The sequence below is a fragment of the Amblyraja radiata genome, chromosome 6 (genome assembly GCF_010909765.2).
Source record: "Amblyraja radiata isolate CabotCenter1 chromosome 6, sAmbRad1.1.pri, whole genome shotgun sequence".
Classification (NCBI taxonomy): domain Eukaryota; kingdom Metazoa; phylum Chordata; class Chondrichthyes; order Rajiformes; family Rajidae; genus Amblyraja; species Amblyraja radiata.
Window position 1 is genome coordinate 47,681,313 of NC_045961.1, and position 20,399 is coordinate 47,701,711.

The window sequence follows — 20,399 nt, forward strand, 5'->3', positions numbered from 1 at the left end:
CAATACCTTTCCTTTCTTCCCTTCCCCTCCCCCCATAACTATTCATATTAGAAAATATCACTGCAAGAGTATTCCGTATTTGCGTTCTAGCCCAAATGCTGTACCAAATGATTGAAGGAGTAAAGGAACTAAACCGGGCTAATTTTAGCTATTTCCTATATCTGACTGGATCACTAACAGTTACTTTATTGTCACACGTACAGAGGTACAGTGAAAAGCTTTTGTTACGTGCTAACCAGTCAGCGGAAAGACAATACATGATTACAATTGAGCCATCCACAGTGTACAGATACATGATAAAGAGAACAATGTGAAAAACGTTTAGTGCCTGTTTTGGAGAGGGGAGGAGAATGGCCGGAGTGCGACTCATCCCTGATTATGTTGGTGGGCTTGCCGAGCCAGCGAGAGGTGTAAATGAAGTTAATGGAAGGGAGGTTGGTTTATGTGATGTTCTGGGCTGCGTCCACAATTCTCTGCAATTAATCATTTTCTTAATTTACTCCATGCATGCTGCTAAGGAGCATGTACACATACGGATTGTTAACACTCAGCTGGACAATTGTAAACCCTACCATTCAAAAGCGGAATCAGGGGATATGGGGAGAAGGCAGGAACGGGGTACTGATTGGGGATGATCAGCCATGATCACATTGAATGGCGGTGCTGGCTCGATGGGCCAAATGGCCTACTCCTGCACCTATTGTCTATTGTCTAAAACACAGGAAAGAGACAAAGCAATATACAAGGTACAAATGTCCGCATCGGCCATCATTCACCATTGTTTTTCTTTCCTCACTTCCAATGAAATTTCACCTTCAATTGGTAAATGGTCAATGTTCATTTTCCTGCTTTTACTGAACTGCAATTGCCTCACCACACAGCCCTATTTAAACTGTGGAAGAAAATATTAATATCCTTTCTTACTTAATTTTGATTGGAATTGAACAAGGTAACAAAAAGGTGTTTGGATGTGACAATTTGTATCTCTCGTTGACCAGGTGTGGAAGAGGTTTGTGGGAATCAGCAAAGTAAGATTAGACGTATTACTTGTCTAGGAATGTGTTGAAGGGTGGATGGTAAATGTAAACATGAAATTAGTAGACGGAGATAAGGAAGCTTGTGTTACTCAGGAGTGTGTTACAGTAGACCACCCGCAACCCCTACCGCTAGTGGCGTAGATACGTTGCAGTAAATGGGGGCTTATGATTGGCTCGGAGGGGGGGGATGGTGGCACAGTCCGCCTAAAAGGTGAGATAGAATAATGTCAAGATACCCTTGTATTGTGTAGGACATATTAACCATCTGCTGTTGAATAAGATTGACATAAACAAAATGTATGTTATGACTAATGAAATAATTAGTACCCATGTAGTAGATAGTATATTTTCGTGTAGTTGTATCTAACAAAAATCAAAAGTTGTTCACTGTACAGTATAACTGTCGGCTAATTCTGCTGTGAAGTCAGAGAACTGGTGAGCAGTTAACAGCCGCCATCTCTTCATGATATCATGCAATAAAGACTCTTGAAGCAAACCTGCAAAGTCTCCGTGTTTCATTTTCCTTTAATTTCCCTCTAAATTAATTTCTTCCACATAAACCATATGGCGGCTATGTTAAACATCCTCTTCCTTCACACATTTTTTTCCTTGACCAAGATTCTGCAGACATAACGACCTACCATGCCATATGCCAAACCAGTCCATCCTGCACTGGCTCTCTTCACTAATAGGGGGTGAAAAGTTACGTCAGGGCATTTGTCACGATAGCTTCACAATGCAGCTCATCTTTTCCCAATCCTTTATCTTAACTTTTAATTCTAGATTCAAGTTCTTAAATTTCCTCCTCAGCAGCCTTTTGAACTGGGTGACACAGTGGCAATGCGGTAGAGCTGCTGCCTTACAGCGCCAGAGACCCAGGTTCGATCCTGACCATGGGTGCTGTCTGTAGTTTGTGCATTCTCTCTGTGAGCGGATTCCTCCGGGTGCTGTGGTTTCCTCCCACACTCCAAAGAAGTGCAGGTTTGTAGGTTAATTAGCTTTGGTAAAATTGTAAATTGTCCTTAGTGTGTTAGTATTAGGTTAGTGTAGGAGGTGATCGCGAGTTGCACAGACTCAGTGGGCCGAAGGGTCAGTTTCCACTGTATGTCTGAAATCTCAAGTCTTAAAAACTCCACACTAGAGACTGAACAAAACCCAGCACTTTAATCATGGGCAGCCCAACCCTGGACTGAAGCTCCCTTTTAACGGCCAACATAGTCTTGTCCTCTCACAACATTTGAATTCACAAACCCATTATCCACAATTGCATCTCTCAGTGTTCTTGCCCCTCCTCCCCCCCCACACCCATTATGCTCTACAAATGCAAACAGCAACTGCAGTCCTAAACTGCTCAGCTTTAGAAGCAAAACTACTTCATAATTTTCCATCACATTAAATAAAAATAAGCTTCACATAAATACGAATGAACTGTATATAAGTGAGCGTACCTGATCAAAGAGCTGCTTGCCGGTTGTATTTGGCTGGATGGCAAACTCTAGCTCTGCATCCATGGTGGTAACCCGCACATTGATCTATTTAAAGAAACAGAAAATTAAGACACGGAGACACAGAGACACAGTCACAGAGTCACAGAATCACAGAGACACAGAGACACAAAAATACGAACAAATCTCGCAGTTGGGGCGGTGATCAGCATTTTAACTCTGTCCCACGTTGTAGCACCAAGAACTGCCATCTGTTATATGGCTTCTATCAAGTATAATCGTGGAAGTCCCAGAAGAAAAATATTTTTGAAGTCAAACTGATGCATCAGGGAATTCCATTCATCCATGAAAATAATTAGCAGCACATGACATGCCAATTACTAGTTAGGTTACAAAAAGAAAAACAACCTTGCAAAATGGAGACAATTTAGAACATTATTAATTGTGAATCGGAATCAAGTACATGCATCATACAATGCAATGCCAGTGGACATCATTAGGGTACTCCTTGGCTTTTACCATCTCTATCCTGCTAGCTTGTTGACCAATGTCATTGCTAGCAGTGCATTTTGAAAATCAATGACATTCATGGGAGCATCATGCAGATATATTCTATATTTTTTCCACTATCATCATATACCATATGACTAGGCTATTAAAACACTTTACAGGTCTCTGCAAAACAATACGTACTGAAGTTAACATCCTTTGAAATCCATCACTTCAAGTATTTCCATTGACAGTTCAGGCAGCATTAAAGCGACCGCCAATAACCAAGTGAGAAATTTCCAACTATGGGCCTGTTTGTTCAATGCTCAGACTGGGAGCCTTCACCAAATACTCTTGTACACACAAACAAAGAAAACAGAACAATTCAAGTTTAAAGATTCTGCATAAGTTTTTCTGCTTACTTATTCATGCATCCACTTCATCCATCCTGGAATTTGATTCCCATTCTCCTCTGATTGACATACATGTCAACTCCAAAGTTGCCTATTTTTGTGATTTTAATGCTACACAGTTTTAAACCATTGGTGACTTAATGCAGCCCTCAGATCATGTGGGTCATAGATCACAAGAAAAGTGGGTTCACAGACAATCCAGCTTTTATTTTGCCCTATGTAGACAAAAATGCTGGAGAAACTCAGCAGGTGAGGCAGCATCTATGGAGCGAAGGAAATAGGCAACGCCCTGTTTCCAAGTAGAGCTTGGAATTTCTGTTATCTAGCAAAACACAATTCAACAGATTTCTCTACATTTCAATTCAAGGATCTTGTAGATAATGTCTGAGTGCTACAGCACCTGCACAATAAAGGAATAATCACAGCATGATATTTTACATCATTTAGCTTCCATGAAAATATTAGTCATGAATTTATAATGGAAGATAATCATACATGGTAAAATTTATATTTGGCTACAACAATTGCAGTTATTTTTAAACCAAATTTTATATTCTTGCATAAAAGGTATACGATAAATTTTGGATAGGCCACATCTCGAGCATTATTTATAGGAAGGAGGTTCTAGAGGACTCAGAAGAGGTTCACCAGGATGTTGCCTGGATTTAGAGTGCATTAACAACAAGGAAGAGATTGGACAAACTTGAATTGTTTTTTCAGTGGCGTCAGTGACTGACAGACAACTGGATAGATATATAGAAAATGAGAAGGGGAATAGATGGGATAGCTAGAGTATATTTTTCCAAAATGGAAACATCAAATACCAGAGGACAAAGGTTTAATGTGAGAAGAGGAAAGTTTAAAGGCGATGCGAGAAGCAAGTTTTTTTTTTTTTAAATTTTGATAAGAGTGGTTTTGTTCTCTGATTTGTGTTATGTGCGGGGGGGGGGGGGGATTTTTTTTCAGTCCCTTAACTTGCCGAAGATGCGATTGATTTTCAGGACACCTCTCCGGTCGCGGCCTAACATCATGGAGCTAGAGGCCTCCTCGGGACTGACTTTGAGCCCCACCCCGGGGCTTACCATCAGGGCTGATTCCTTGCCTGGAATCGCTCCAACCGCAGCTTGCGGATTTTACCATCAAGGGCTCGTAGTCTCGGGAGATATCGAGTCGGGAGCTCCGGAGGCCACAAGCCGTTTGACCAGTCCCGACCCGCGGTCTGATCGCCGGCGCGGGGGAGCTGATCGCCCCGATGCAGAGGGCTCGACCGCTGGCTACGGGAGTCAAGATCGTTCCGTCAACGGAAGGCTTGAGGTCCCCGACCGTGGGAGAACAAAGAGAGATTGAACTTTTTTTTTCGTCTTCCATCACAGCGAGGACTGTGGAGGTGTCACTGTGGTGGATGTTTATGTTAAACTATATTTTGGGTGTTCTGTTGCTTTTTATTTGTATGACTGACTTGGCAAATTAAATTCCTCGTATGTTGCAAAACACACTTGGCTAATAAGGTATTATTGTATTGTAGTGAAGGGTTCTTGGAAATGCTGCCAAAAATAGTGGCCGATCTATCACATGATTGTTTGAAATGGATTTCTAGGTATTGAAACGGATTTCTAGGTATTAAAACAAACTCAATGATCGAGGCTCTATAGTCCTCACAGATAGAGAATTCAAAAGATTCACTATCACCACCATCCTAGCAAGGATTTTTTTGGCATTATCTCAGTCCTAAACAACTTGTTCTGAAATGCTGATGCTGGTTTTCGATGACCTAGCCAGGAGGAACATACACCTGTATGCAGCCAATCAAGCCCAGCAAAGAGTTTGAAAGTTGCAATTAGATCCTAGTCAAAACATCATAAAATGACCCTTCAGCCACCATGCCAATGCCAATCATTGTACTTATGTGTACTAATCCCTTTTACCCACATTTGGTCCATAGCCATATGCCAAATGCTTGTTATAGGCTTCAGTGTTCTGAGTGCTGTGGAGAAAATTACCCTCAGATTCCCTCTAAACCTTTCACACTCCCATGGGGAAAAAAAAAAAAGCTTCTTGCTATCCATTCGAATCCCCCCTCAATTTTCATTACCGGTGCTTCTATCAGGTCATCCCTTAGCCTCCACTGCTCTAAGGAAATCAAACTCAAATCTATCCAATCTCTGCTTACAACTTAAACGCTGTAAGCATGGTAACATGTTCTGTACACCTCACCAGCACAATCATTTCCTTCTTATAATCTGGTGATCAGAAGTGATTACATTAACGCAAATGTGGCCAACCAATATTCTATGAAGCTGTAACATAATATCAATATTCTCGTTCTATGCCATGGCCTAATACAGTGCATCAAATATGCCTTCTTCTCTACCTATACTGCTAATTTCAGGGACCGATGGGTTTGTCGCCTAACACCCAGGGCTCTCACAACTATTTTTCACTGTTGACAGCCGGGCAACCTAGGCAGCTTTATAGGTTGCCAAATGACAGTTTAGGTGGTCATATAAGACGGGTTGCATGACGCGTGCGATAATGTGCTCGGATGAAGTGCGTAGTTACCAGTCGGAATTATGCGCAATGAAGCATTCGCATATTATTTCTGCTTCAAATAAAGTCACAAATTAAACATTCACCAATCAAGACATTATATATACCACAATGACATGCAGCAAAATTATAATACAGTATCTCAACTCTTTTTACACATTGCAATTAATGCAATTTCTATTATTTCTTTCCACTTCCAAACAAAAATGTGGTTGGATTATTCAGCGTATGATCAACCTGTGTCAATAAATCCTGGACCATGGTAACATATATGCAAGCATGTTTTCTGTGAAGGACTGAAAATTATCATGACATGGCCGTAGCATGGGTCTTTTCCTCTTGAAACTTCAATCATCAATCTCTGTTGTGCCCAGTCACAGCAAGGTAAGTCGATAAAGAATTGAATCGATCTGTTCGACATCTTTGAAGGTAGACACAGTAACAACATCAAGAGGGGAAAAATAGATACATAATATATCCCTTCTGCTTTACAAGCTTTGAAGTTCTCCCTGCAGTCCGTTTCTTAAACACCTTTACGTTTTGCGCTTTTTTTGACAGCCAAGTACTTTAAATGGATTTTGTAATTTAAAAGAAATAGAGAATGGAAGTGTACTTTGATTTTCTTTTTCTTGTAACACACTTGTTACTGTATTATTATTATTATTATTATTATTACCTGAACGGACCTATACCATACTTTTGAATGCACATCGTAACTCTATTATAGCCCTGTCTCACGGTGCGAGTCCACCCACGAGTGATCCCGAGTAAAATAAAAAAATCACTCGTGGTTGTCTACGAGATTCCAAGTTTATGTTCACGAGTTTAAACGAGTTCCCACATGTATGTCTAGGTTTGCCGTTTACTTCTCATTTCTGTGATGCACCAAGTTCCGATCCCGAGTTACCAAGTTCCTCTCCCGAGTTACCAAGTTCCTCTCCCGAGTTACCAAGTTTCTCTCCCGAGTTACCAAGTTCCACTCCCGAGTTACTCTTGAGCCAACAACGACTACCGACGTGTGGAAAAATCATCACATGGATAAAAATGTCATGCAGTTTTTTTAAACTATAAAAAGCCTCCCATGACCCCGATGATCAGCTTCTCTGTGTCTCTAATGTAGCTGCATGCTTCTCTGGGACGCCGCTCGATTCTCAGATTCTGCTCAGATGCGTTCCCCACATAAATGAATGAATTGTGACAACCCATTCATTTGTTTGCAAACTCCAGCCACAGGCAACGTACCTCGTATATTTTCCAAGGCCGATGCTGTGCGTAAGTGACATGGTGATGTCTTGTCATGTAATTAACCGCTGTGTGTTTGCAAACAAAAAAAACAGGTTTTATCAAATCGTTGCCTATCATTACTACAATGCAATAAATGGCATTTAAAGTACTTGGCTGTCAAAAAAAGCGCAAAACGTAAAGGTGTTTAAGAAACGGACTGCAGGGAGAACTTCAAAGCTTGTAAATCGATTAAATTCAGGTACAAGTTGAACTCAAGATTTAAATCCCCTGAAAGTTAGGTTTCTTAACACAGGATAGATGCTCTGCCGGAACTGAGTTGCTGAATAAAATCATCTCCCGTTTTCCTCCGTTTCTTGCATGACCTCGGCTTGCCAGCTTTATTTCACACTCCGTGATCTGTGTAATGTATATAAGTGTAAAATAATAAACTGACCAGTGAAGGCCCAGTGTTCTCCCCTGTTAGTTTAGTTTAGTTTAGTTTAGAGATACAGAGTGGAACCAGGTCCTTCGGACCACCAAGTCCACGCCGACCAGCGATCCCCGCACATTAACACGATCCTACACCCACTATGGACATTTTTACATTCACCAAGCCAATTAACCTACAAACCTGTACGTCTTTGGAGTGTGGGAGGATCTCGGAGAAAACCCACGCAGGTCACGGGGAGAACTTACAAACTCAGTACAGACAGCACCCGTAGTCGGGATCGAACCCAGGTCTCCAACGCTGCAATCGCTGTCAGGCAGCAACTATACCGCTGCACCACCGTGAATGAAGGCCTGTTTTAAGTATCAAATAGAGGAGCTGGACAGCATCTCATACAGTAAGTATATTCTGATTCAGTATTGAAAGTTATTCAATTTCAGAACAAACTAGGCAGAATCTCGGCCCCGCACTCACTGCCATTGTGCAGCAAGGAGGCGGTGGCGGCGAAGCAACAGTGTTAAAGAAGACGGCTCCATCCTGCGGCTTTGAGTTAAAGATAGAATTCAACGTGGCCGCATCTATTGATATGACCTACAAAGGGAAAATGTGCACCGTCCAGTGCCAGAGCAGTTATACTTAGGATTTGTTTGAAACACGCATCACGTAGTTAGAAGATCAGCGGGCGGAGGTTTGCTATATTTTAATTGAATTTACTGCCAGGTCTACACACTGCGGGGAGACGGGAGATGAAATCTTTGAATGTGGATGGATGTCTCCGCGCCTGCTCGTTCTAAGCGGAATATATTTTTAGTTGCCTTTCAAGCCGGGCTTTGGTTTTATTCCTTGTTTTTGTGTATTCGCACACACTTCTTGTGTGTGAGGGTGTGAGAAGTCCATGCCGGGTGCCTGCCGGCCGCAGCTGCTGTTCTTTCACATCAGTTGCACATCAGATTGTTGGGAGACGGAGCTCAGGGTTTGCCTCCTGAGCTGCTTTGGTGCCCAGGCGTGTTGAGGTGGAGGGAGGTTGGGGTGGGGGAAATGTGTAGGCGTCATTAATCTGTCTGGGGTGACAAGGCTCTTGGGTTAAACTGGGATCATTCTCTGCTCTCATCTCTCTCTTTCTGTGTGTGCATTAGCAGGGGGAAGAGCGGTCTACCTCGCTGGGGCACAAGACCTCTGCCGCCTGCCCCTTGCAGCCATCAACTTGTTTGTTCCTTTGGTGCGCCTCATCTGCCCTGCTCCCATCCCAGCCCTGCTCCAGCTCTCTGCCCCATTCTCTTGGAAATGTCGCTTCCGCCGCTGTAACGAGGAGGGGTCCGGCTGGCTGGCTGGCTTGGTGGGTGGGCAGGGAAGGGGAGTGAGTACAAACCACCGAATCCATTCTTAAAAGTCGGGCAGAGCTGTGTAGAACTCACGTTTCTCTCTGCTTCATATACGTGGGAATTCCCTCAGTATGGTCACTTTTCACGCGTCCCGCCAAACCCACGAGTTACTCACGAGTCACCATGGTAAACTCACGGGCTACAACAAGTATTATCACGAGTTTAAAAGTATCAAAATTTTCCTTCAAGAGTATATTTGACTCGTGAAAATCTTTCAACATCTTTTAACACGTTTCCCGAGTACCTGCCGTCAGCTTTACGAGTCGCTAAGTTACATCCATGAGTTCCGACGTTCCCGCTACGTTAATTCTACGTGATTACCACGAGTTTGATTTGTTTTTAACTCAGGATCACTCGTGGGTGGACTCGCACCGTGAGACAGGGGTTTTACTCTGTGCCCACTAAGAAGAATAGTCATGGAAGTAGGTGACTATGTTGAATCAATCATCGAACTTGGCAAGTTAGATTGCCCAGAAGGACAATAAAAATGGCTGAAGTGGTTATTTATTTATTTTATTTTTTGGGAGGTGGGGAGATATCAACTTTAAACGAACAGAAACATTATATTTGTAAGAACTTGTGTAACTTTTCCGCTTGATATTTAAACCATTTCCGGAAAAGCAAAGTAAAGAGAGCTGTTCAAATATATGTAAAAGTGACTTTAATTGTCATCTGAGTCGCTGTTGAGCAAAGCATCCTCCTCAGACATGTCACTGTCATGGTGAGGTCCCAAGGCAGATGGTGCAGCTGGGTCTTCTCCAGTGTCAGGCCTTGCCCTCTTCCCTCCTGCATGCCACAAGCTGATGGCTGGCCGGGGATCAAGTTCCTTGATGTTACTGGCATGCAGCATGATGAGGAGCTGGTCCGTCACCTGGTCGTCCTGGAGGGAGCTTCTGATAGTGGTCTTCAGTTGCTTCAGCCGGCTGAATCGTCGCTCAGCCTCAGCTGAACTTGCCGGTATGGTAAGAACGAGTTCAAGGAGAGTGCAGATGTTGGGTAGCTCTTCTGGTGTTGGACTTCAGGAACACCAATCTGTGTCACAACAACCCTTTCAGCAACATGGCTGTTACTTGGCACTACACTGGAGCAATAGGAAACTTCAATTCCCAAATTTCGGGATGGGTTTCTGATGAAAAAGTGGGGGAGAACAGGTAAGTGAGAGACAGAGTCACAGAGACAGAGAGCGACAGAAAGAGCAGAGGCAGAGACAGAGATAGGCAGAGATAGACAGATGGAGACAGAGACAGAGAGAGACAGACACGGATAGAAAGACAGGGACTGAGACAGGTACATGGATAGATCAGGTTTGGAGGGATTTAATGGCCTGTCCCACATGGGCGACATTTTCGGCGACAGCCTGAAAAGAGGTTGTCGCGTCGTGGTCGGGTTGTGATGCATGTAGTGACTTGCGGTGTCTCCCTGTCGCCCCAGGATTTTGGAATGTTCTCATCATGGGTGTCTCATCATGTTGTGCGCCCTGTCACACGCTGATGTATGCTGTCCTGCGGGTGACGCCCAGTTAGGTTTGGGGTCCACAGATGGGCTGTAATATATTCTTCCTTCAATGCATGGATTTTAAACATTAATATATTAAAATTAATACAATAAAATCAATTGTGCAAATGAAAAGATGTCCGAATCGTTCAGTTTTATTTTGTATTGGTCCGCTTCCAGATCCAAATCACCGTCTCTAACTTTTCACAGGGATGGATTCAGTGAATGTAGACTGAACTCTTCTCTCCCCTCCAACTCTTCCCCCTTCCTGCCTCCATCTTCTCCACCCCCCCCCCACACCTCCCTTCCCCCCTTTTCCTCCTCCCCGCTCCACTCTTCTCCCCTCCCCTCACATCCCCTTCTCCCCCATTTTCCAACCCCCCCCCCTCCCACTTTCCCCGATGCCCCCCATTTGTGGACCCAGCCTGTGACAGCTAGATCCCACTAATAGTACTGCACAAAGTCTACTCCACATCAACTGTTTTAGTAACATTGCAGACTTTGGGAACAATCCCCCCCCCCCCCCCCCTCCCTCGAAACACAAACTATCGTGTTTACAGATAAAACCAGCATTTACTCTGGAATAAATAATTTTTAAAAATTCACCCAAAGATTTTGGAGAAAAAAAACCTAAAGCTCCGGTCCCACTTAATCGACTTTTTCGGCAACTGCCGGAACCTGTCATAGGTTGTTGCAGGTCGGCGTAAATGTTCAACATGTTGAAAATTCAGCGGTGACCAGGAAGACGCTACGCCTCTTTGGGTGACTGAGGAGACGGCTCACGACCAGACATGCCGCGGGATGAAGCCTGTATGGCCGTGAGTAGTCATCCAAAGAGTCGTACCTTGTTCTGGTCGCCGCTGGATTTTCAACATGTTGAACATTTTCGGCGACCTGTAACGACCCATGACGGGTGCCGGCAGTTGCTGAAAAAGTCGCGTACGTGGGACGGCCCTTAAGGCTCATGAATTGCAAGCCAAAGATAAATGTAAAAGCTTATTTTTAAATGAATTAGGGATATATCCCCAAAATGACAAAAAATGGAAAATAGTCTTGTAGCATTTTAGGGGATCACGTTAACCATTGCAGCCTGTTATTTATATATTCTTTTTGGGAAATTTAAGTGTTCCAAATTATGCTCATCTTTTTTGAAAAATAATTGAATGTTGACACTAACCTTTGCATTGCTTAAATTAAATGGAGTACAAACCAAAATTAAATGGCTGCAAGAGAAATGGGGAACAAACGGAAAATTAACAGTTCTTCAGTGACTTTGTAAACTCAAAGTATTAGGAATACCATTTCATCAAGAACTTAATGCTTGGAATGCTCAATTACTCCTTTGTAGTTTACAAGCTTCAACACTAGATCTTTCGTACACTTTGTTTCTCTGAAAATCATTTTTCACACAGAGAGTGGTGAATCTGTGGAATTCTCTGCCAGAGAAGGTAGTTGAGGCCAGTTCATTGGCTATATTTAAGAGGGAGTTAGATGTGGCCCTTGTGGCTAAAGGGATCAGGGGGTATGGAGAGAAGGCAGGGATGGGATACCGAGTTGGATGATCAGCCATGATCATATCGAATGGCGGTGCAGGCTCGAAGGGCCGAATGGCCTACTCCTGCACCTATTTTCTATGTTTCTATGAAAACAAAGGCTGTGGAGGTCAAGTCAATGGATATTTTTACGGTAGAGATAGATTCTTGATTAGTATGGGTGTCAGGGGTTATGGGGAGAAGGCAGGAGAATGGGGTTATGAGGGAGAGATAGATCAGCCACAATTGAATGATAGAGTAGACCTGATGGGCCGAAAGGCCTAATTCTGCTCCTATCACTTATGACCTTATGAACAAAACAAAAACTCCGGCTACTTGAGGAACTCATGCCCAGGTTCAACTGCAACTCTCTTCCCCTCTCCAAGGTAACATTTACTTCATATGGAAAATAATTTTGATTGCTGCTTCCCCAGTTAGATTTTGTGACTTGCACTTCAATTAATCCTTTAAAATTCACATTTTGGATGTACGTTCCTCATGAAACCAGGCTGGAAAAAAGTAGCACAACACAAATGGGATTTGTTAACATATTTTCTGTCAAAACACATTAGGACAGATTTTCCACTTCAGTGTATTACATTCAGGTTATTATTGCTCACATTTTAAAATCAATAAGCATGCAGGCCAAAGCAATGAGAGAAAAAAAAAACATGGCTGACACCCAATTTCTCAGATACATTTGCATAATTTAAAGCTAACCAAAATGCAATCCTAAAGAGAGTTCAGATATAGGAAATAATGGGGGAGGGGCAAAGAAAATAAATCAATGTTTGTCTAAACAACTAATTGTACAATTTGAGACAGATTTATGTTTTTTAAGTAGTTTATATTGTGGACATTGTTCCGAAATGATCCATAATTAGATTTGTAGTACAATACGGATTATTGCCTTACCAGGCAGTTTAGATCCAAATGTCAATTAGCCCAAGGACAAATAACGAGAACCCCATTCACAATTTCCGCAATTTAAAAAAAAAAACAGCCTTCAAGTAGGGAAGTTAATAAGCGGTCATTGAACAATTACATTAAGAATGACCGCAAGAAAAATGGATAGTAGATGTGTAAGAAGGAACTGCAGATGCTGCTTTATACTGGAAATACACACCAAAGGCTAGAGTAACTCAGCGGGTCAGACAGCATCGCTGAAGAAAACGAATAGGTGATGTTTCGGATCCGAATCCTTCTTCTGACTGAAAGTAGAGATTGGGCAGGGAAAATAAACTGGAGGCGAGAAAAAGTATTTGTTCTGAATTGTTCTGGCCTTTTCTCACCTCCGGTATACTGTATTTCTCCACCAACCTCTACTTTCAGTCCGAATAAAGGTTCTGACCCGAAACATCACCTATTCCTTTTCTCCAGAGATGCTGCCTGACCCTCTGAGTTACACCAGCTTTTAGTGCCTAATTTATAATATATCTTCGACTACCTTTTGTCTACCTTCGATTTGTCTATATTTTGTCTACCTTCGATTTTGCCCGCATCTGCAGTTCTTTCTTAAAAATTATAGACCTCAGCTCTTTTAGAATGCTGTCCCAATATCTATATATTTACAGTGCTCAATTGCATGCAATTGTGTGAAGGTGTTGGGATAATTTAAGTTACTACGAATATCTATCTATCTATCTATTATTATATAAAACTGTGTGCCTGCCGACGTCCGTCCGTCCGGCTGCCTTTCTTCCTTTGATTCCTTGCTACGCCGAAACCAGACGCAGAATCGCCGAGATCTTTTCCATTTCGGTAGAGATTTTACTTTTCTTTCTAAGTATCCACTCCTGATTACATTTCGTCGTGTTTAAGTACACATTTTTAATCAAATCCTCCTCCCCCCCCCCCCCCCCCCCCCCCCCATATAAAAAAAAAACTGGCTTCTCACCCATAGAAGCAGCCCCAGCCCCAGCCTCTGGTGAACGTTCCATCGTGTGATGTCACAATGCCCGATGCTCACAGAAGTCCAATCGGAATGGATCCATTTACATATGCCTTTGCAGGAGCCCCAGCCCCTGGTGAACGTTCCATCGTGTGATGTCACAATGCCCAATGCTCAAAGACATTCTTGCCATAGAGGGAGTACAGAGAAGGTTCACCAGACTGATTCCTGGTATGTCAGGACTGTCTTATGAAGAAAGACTGGATAGACTCGGCTTGTACTCACTAGATTTTAGAAGATTGTGGGGGTATCTTATAGAAACTTACAAAAATTCTTAACGGGTTGGACAGGCTAGATGCAGGAAGATTGTTCCAGATGTTGGGGAAGTCCAGAACAAGGGGTCACAGTTTAAGGATAAGGGATAAATCTTTTATGACCGAGATGAGAAAAACATTTTTCACACAGAGAGTGGTGAATCTCTGGAATTCACTGGCACACAAGGTAGTTGAGGCCAGTTCATTGGCTATATTTAAGAGGGAGTTAGATGTGGCCCTTGTGGCTAAAGGGATCAGGGGGTATGGAGAGAAGGCAGGTACAGGATACTGAGTTGCATGATCAGCCATGGAATGGTTGTGCAGCCTCGAAGGGCCGAATAGCCTACTCCTGCACTTAATTTCTATGTTTCTGTTTCCCTCTCCTCACCCCTCTCCCACCCATCCCTCTCTCCCCCACCCTCCTTCCCTCTCTACCCCACCCCCTTCCCTCTCTCCACCAGCCCCTTCCTCCTACCCCTCTGTCCCTCTTCCATCACTCCCCCTACCCCTCTCCCTCCCCACTCTTCCACCTCTCCCCCTTCCCTCTCCCTCCGCACTCTTTCCCCTCTCTCCCCCCACCTCTCTCCCCCTCCCTCCCTCCTCCCCATCCCCCCCTCCCCCACATCTCTCTCCCCATCCCCCTCTCTCACCCCCTACTCCGCACTCCTTTCCCTCCCAAATCTGTCCCGTTTCCTCCTCTCCCCGCCCTCCCCTCTTCTCATCCCCCTCACCCCACCTGTGTGTTTGGGGGGTGGTTAATGTGAGTGTGATGCTCCCATTAACCACCCCCCAAAAGAAAAGAACCAAGACACACTCCAATACAATTTAAACAAACATCCATCACAGTGAATCTCCTCCTCACTGTGATGGAAGGCAAAATCTTGTCTCTCTCCTGCTCTCCATTCTTCTCCTGATGTCAAAGTCAAAGCCACCGGCGGGCGCTAGCAAGTCCCACGGCTGTTTAAGTCGCGCAGGGCGATGTAAGGCCCCGCTCCAGGTCACTTTCAACCCTGCAATTCGGTGGTGCTCCGTAAAGCGGTCTCCCACCGGGGACCCGCGAACTCCCGGTGTCACCATCCACCGGAGTCGGGTCGCAGCAGCGCGCCATTACAGCTCTCCATGCTCCGAAGCTGGCCAGCTCCACGATGGTGGGCCCGCAGCTCCGCCGGCTCCCTGACTTGAGCCCCCAGGTCGTTCCGGTTGGAGGCTGCTCCACGGTGCTAGGCCCCAACGACAACGGAGACCCAACAGGGAAAAGGTCGGGTCCCCGTACAGGGAAGAGATTTAAAAGTTCCCCCCACCCACCCACACATACACATTTAAAAACCCACTACAAACTATACCCTCAACGGGACAAAAAAAAAATTTTTAAAAGACAGACGGACTGCAGAGGCCGCTGCGACGTCGGTCGCGCCGCCCACCCTTGAGTTGCCAGGAACTTGGGAATTGTAATCAAAACCCTAACTTTAATAAGAAGAATTACTGAACTTTCAAATCAACATCAATGGAAAAAAGATTAAGCTGCAGGCAAGAAAAAAAAAAACTTTAATGGTATGGTATTAGAGAATACAAGAGAATATAATAAATCAGTCTGTTTTTCCAAGATTCCTGAGAAATTGGCAGATAGGATAAAGTGGCCTTTTCACGGGGCGACTTGACGCAAGAGTTAACCGGAGTTTAACATCGTGGGAACCTCGTGCGATAACAGTGCGGCATTCGTGGACCACCGTGGACCACCGTAGCGCTAACGGCAGGTCATCGTGTAACTTGGTCACTCGGGAGAAAATTCAAGAAAGTTTGAATTTCTCCAAGAGTGACTTGTACACTTGTGGTTGAGTATTGCAACATTATATGAACGTAGTGGCCAGTGCGATATCCGTAATAACTCTTGCGGGTACTGTGGGAACTCCTGCGAACGGTGAACCCGGAAGCTGGACAGAGGGGACAGAAGGTGAGTAAACATTATCTTATGTGGGATTGAATTTAAAAAATAAATAAAAATAAAGATTTGCATCCGCATATGGACATCAACTTATTCATGAGTTATGTTAATGAGATTCAAGAAAATAACTATAATCTTTAAAAGGGACTTTAAAAGGGACTTTACTGAAAGGTTACGCATTTTTATGGTCCGTGAGAAATTTTTCACATGTACTTCTTTGAGAGATACAGGTCGGAGTCCTCGGGTCCAGGGGTCCTGAACGCTACCAATCAATGTTGTACAGAGACCCGTGTAAGGAGTGAACTGCACATGCTGGTTTAAACCGAAGACAGACACAAAAAGCTGGAGTAACTCAGCGAGTCAAGCAGCATCTCTGGAGAAAAAAAGCTGATGTTTCGGGACGAGACACATCTTCAGACTCAATTCCGATTAGGCTGTCTGAAGAAGGGTTCCGGTGTTGGGGGAGTCCAGAACCAGGGTCCCAGTTTTACAGTCTACCGTGGGAACTCTTTAACTCAGTAAAGTAAAGTAGCCTTTATTGTCATATCAGCGCACAGGCAGCAGTTGACTGTTGCTCTATTCAGTTTCCCAGGGGGTCGGGACGGGACTGGAGTTGGGAGAGAAAGGTGGGTGAGTCGAGGGAGAGGAGGGGGAGACAGATGGGGGTGTCTTCATTTACTGACGGCGGGTGTCTGTCACTGAAACAGGCAGGTGAGATTTCACATCCACCTTGTGTGTGCCTCTCTCTCTCTCTCCCTCCCTCTTACACAGGCTGAGAGACTCTGCCTCTGTGAGTGTACGTCTCTTTCTCCCCCTCTCCCACACACAGTAAGACCGAGGTACTGTGCTCAGTCCATCTGTGTCTCCCACATACACAGTAAAATATGTCTCCAAATGAGCCAATTCAACCAAGGGAGGATATATATAGTGTGTGAAAAAAAAAGTTACATCATTTGTGTCACGTGTAGTTCACGATGTTCATTCAAGATTTAACGGGAAAGCTCGGGAAACGGACAAGGCACTCGCACAAATAGCAGAAATGCCGAGTACCGTGGGAACTCTTTATATACCCCCCGTTATATCGTGCGAGACTCGTGCTGGACCACGACCTCTTCACTCTGGTGACATCTTGCGTCAACTCGCCCCGTGAAAAGGCCGCTTAACAAAGGAGTTTACCCTGCACTGTGAATAATACTTAAAGTATATGAATGAGGTTAAACTTGCAAATACTGAATAGAATGCCAAATTCACAATGGTTACTTGTTGGGAAATGGTAAAACACAGTTGTACAAATTCTACTACTAATTCTAGGAACAGCTTTTGAGGAAAGTATCAAATGACTAAATATTTACATGTGTACACACATTTTGCAATTTGCACAGAAACTATACGCGAAACAAATATGGATCAATTTTCGTTTCAGAGTCTGACTATAGTCAGTAACATTGAATGAAACTGGTTCATCCACAATGTTACAAAGCACACAAGTAGCCAAACAAGGCAAGTCCTCAATTTGATCCCTCGTCTTTCAATCAGCTGGTCTCAGGGGAATATGTGCTACAATATCCTCAATGACTGGTTGTACTCTGTATACATCAGGCAATGAGAGTAATTGGATTCCATTAGCAGTTAACAGGCACATAAATGTCAAAGTTTACCAACAGAATAATAGCATTCTTACAAGGAAGAACCCAAAAGCTGATACCAATCAGAAGTTGATATCAGGGTAACCCTTCAATCCCCTCTCTCCATCCCTCACCCACCCTAGTCGTCATACTCATTACACGGACGTCCTGTTGAGTTTCTGTATATGTTTCAGTATAACTCGTTATCACCATAACCAACAATGGACCATTGCGGGCCCACCTTTCCTTGATCATCATTGCTTTTTGCATATCTTTCAATCATTTGCTCTATGTGCCATCTACAGTGGCTTGCAAAAGTTTTCATACCCCTTGAACTTTTCCACATTTTGTCACGTTACAACCACAAACGTAAATGTATTTTATTGGGATTTTATGTGATAAACCAACACAAAGTGGTGCATAATTGTGAAGTGGAAGGAAAATGATACATGGTTTTCAAATTTTTTTACAAATAAAAAACTGAAAAGTGTGGCGTGCAAAAGTATTCAGCCCCCTTTACTCTGATACCCCTAAATAAAATCCAGTGCAACCAATTGCCTTCAGAAGTCACCTAATTAGTAAATAGAGTCCACTTGTGTGTAATCTAATCTCAGTATAAATGCAGCTGTTCTGTGAAGGCCTCAGAGGTTTGTTAGAGAACATTAGTGAACAAACAGCATCATGAAGCCCAAGGAACACACCAGACAGGTCAGGGATAAAGTTGTGGACAAGTTTAAAGCAGGGTTAGGTTATAAAAAAATATCCCAAGCTTTGAACATCTCACGGAGCACTGTTCAATCCATCATCCAAAAATGGAAAGAGTATGGCACAACTGCAAACCTACCAAGACATGGCCGTCCACCTAAACTGACAGGCCGGGCAAGGAGAGCATTGATCAGAGAAGCAGCCAAGAGGCCCATGGTAACTCTGGAGGAGCTGCAGAGATCCACAGCTCGGTGGGAGAATCTGTCCACAGGACAACTATTAGTCGTGCACTCCACAAATCGGGCCTTTATGGAAGAGTGGCAAGAAGAAAGCCATTGTTGAAAAAAAAGCCATAAGAAGTCCCGTTTGTAGTTTGCCACAAGCCATGTGGGGGACACAGCAAACATGTGGAGGAAGGTGCTCTGGTCAGATGAGACCAAAATTGAAGTTTTTGGCCTAAATGCAAAACGCTATGTGTGACGGAAAACTAACACTGCACATCACCCTGAACACACCATCCCCACTGTGAAACATGGTGGTGGCAGCATCATGCTGTGGGGATGCTTTTCTTCAGCAGGGACAGGGAAGCTGGTCAGAGTTGATGGGAAGATGGATGGAGCCAAATACAGGGCAATCTTGGAAGAAAACCTGTTAAGAGTCTGCAAAAGACTTGAGACTGGGGCGGAGGTTCACCTTCCAGCAGGCCAACGACCCTAAACATACAGCCAGAACTACATGGAATGGTTTAGATCAAAGCATATTCATGTGTTAGAATGGCCCAGTCAAAGTCCAGACCTAAATCCAATTGAGAATCTCTGGCAAGACTTGAAAAGCTGTTCACAGATGCTCTCCATCCAATCTGACTGAGCTTGAGCTATTTTGCAAAGAAGTATGGGCAAAAATGTCAGTCTCTAGATGTGCAAAGCTGGTAGAGACATACCCCAAAAGACTTGCAGCTGTAATTGCAGCGAAAGGTGGTTCTACAAAGTATTGACTCAGGGGGGCTGAATACTTTTGCACGCCACACTTTTCAGTTTTTTATTTGTAAAAAAATTTGAAAACCATGTATCATTTTCCTTCCACTTCACAATTATGCACCACTTTGTGTTGGTTGGTCTATCACATAAAATCCCAATAAAATACATTTACGTTTGTGGTTGTAACGTGACAAAATGTGGAAAAGTTCAAGGGGTATGAAAACTTTTGCAAGCCACTGTATATCTCTTGTTCCTCTTTCCCCAGACTTGGTCTCAAGATGGGTCTTGATAGCTTACGAGACAAGAGAAACTTGTATATGCAGCACCTGTATCTGAAGAAGGGTTTCGGCCCGAAACGTCGCCTATTTCCTTCGCTCCATAGATGCTGCTGCACCCGCTGAGTTTCCCCAGCAATTTTGTGTACCTTCGATATTCCAGCATCTGCAGTTCCCTTTTGAACACCTGTATTGTTCCGGCAGGGTTGAATTCCAGAAAACAGATTCCAGAGTTTTTAGGAAAAACTTTCCCCTTCCTCTCTCCCTCCCCCCTCCCATATCAATTCTGTATCCTAAAATTTTAGTTGGGATTTTTGAATTTGTTGTGGACAAATTGCTGTTACCCTGCTGTATTATTGCTGTAACAACAATACGGGAGACACAAGAAACTGCCGATGCTGGAACCTTGAACAAGGCAAAGTACTGAAGGAACTCAGCAGGTCAGACAGCATCAGATAACATTTCAGGTCAAGACCCTTCTTCAGATTCAAGTCAAGTCACATTTATTTATATAGCACATTTAATAAACAACTCTCATTGGCCAAAGTGCTTTACATTTGTTATAAGAATAGTATAAACAAACAAACTACATACATATATCCCTTGCTCAGTGGACGTCAGGAAAGGCTTGGGAGTATAGATAAGTTTTTAGTCTTGAC

General features: G+C 43.6%; 1 protein-coding gene across 2 annotated transcripts in view; it reads right to left on the bottom strand.

The window, feature by feature from the left end:
• Positions 1 to 20,399, bottom strand: part of rdx (radixin) — an 88,804-nt gene that overhangs the window by 38,997 nt on the left and 29,408 nt on the right. For both annotated transcript variants that reach the window (XM_033022714.1, XM_033022713.1), the window contains exon 3: positions 2,486 to 2,569. In XM_033022714.1, the coding sequence (XP_032878605.1) occupies positions 2,486 to 2,569 (84 nt within the window). The remainder of the gene's footprint in view (positions 1 to 2,485; positions 2,570 to 20,399) is intronic.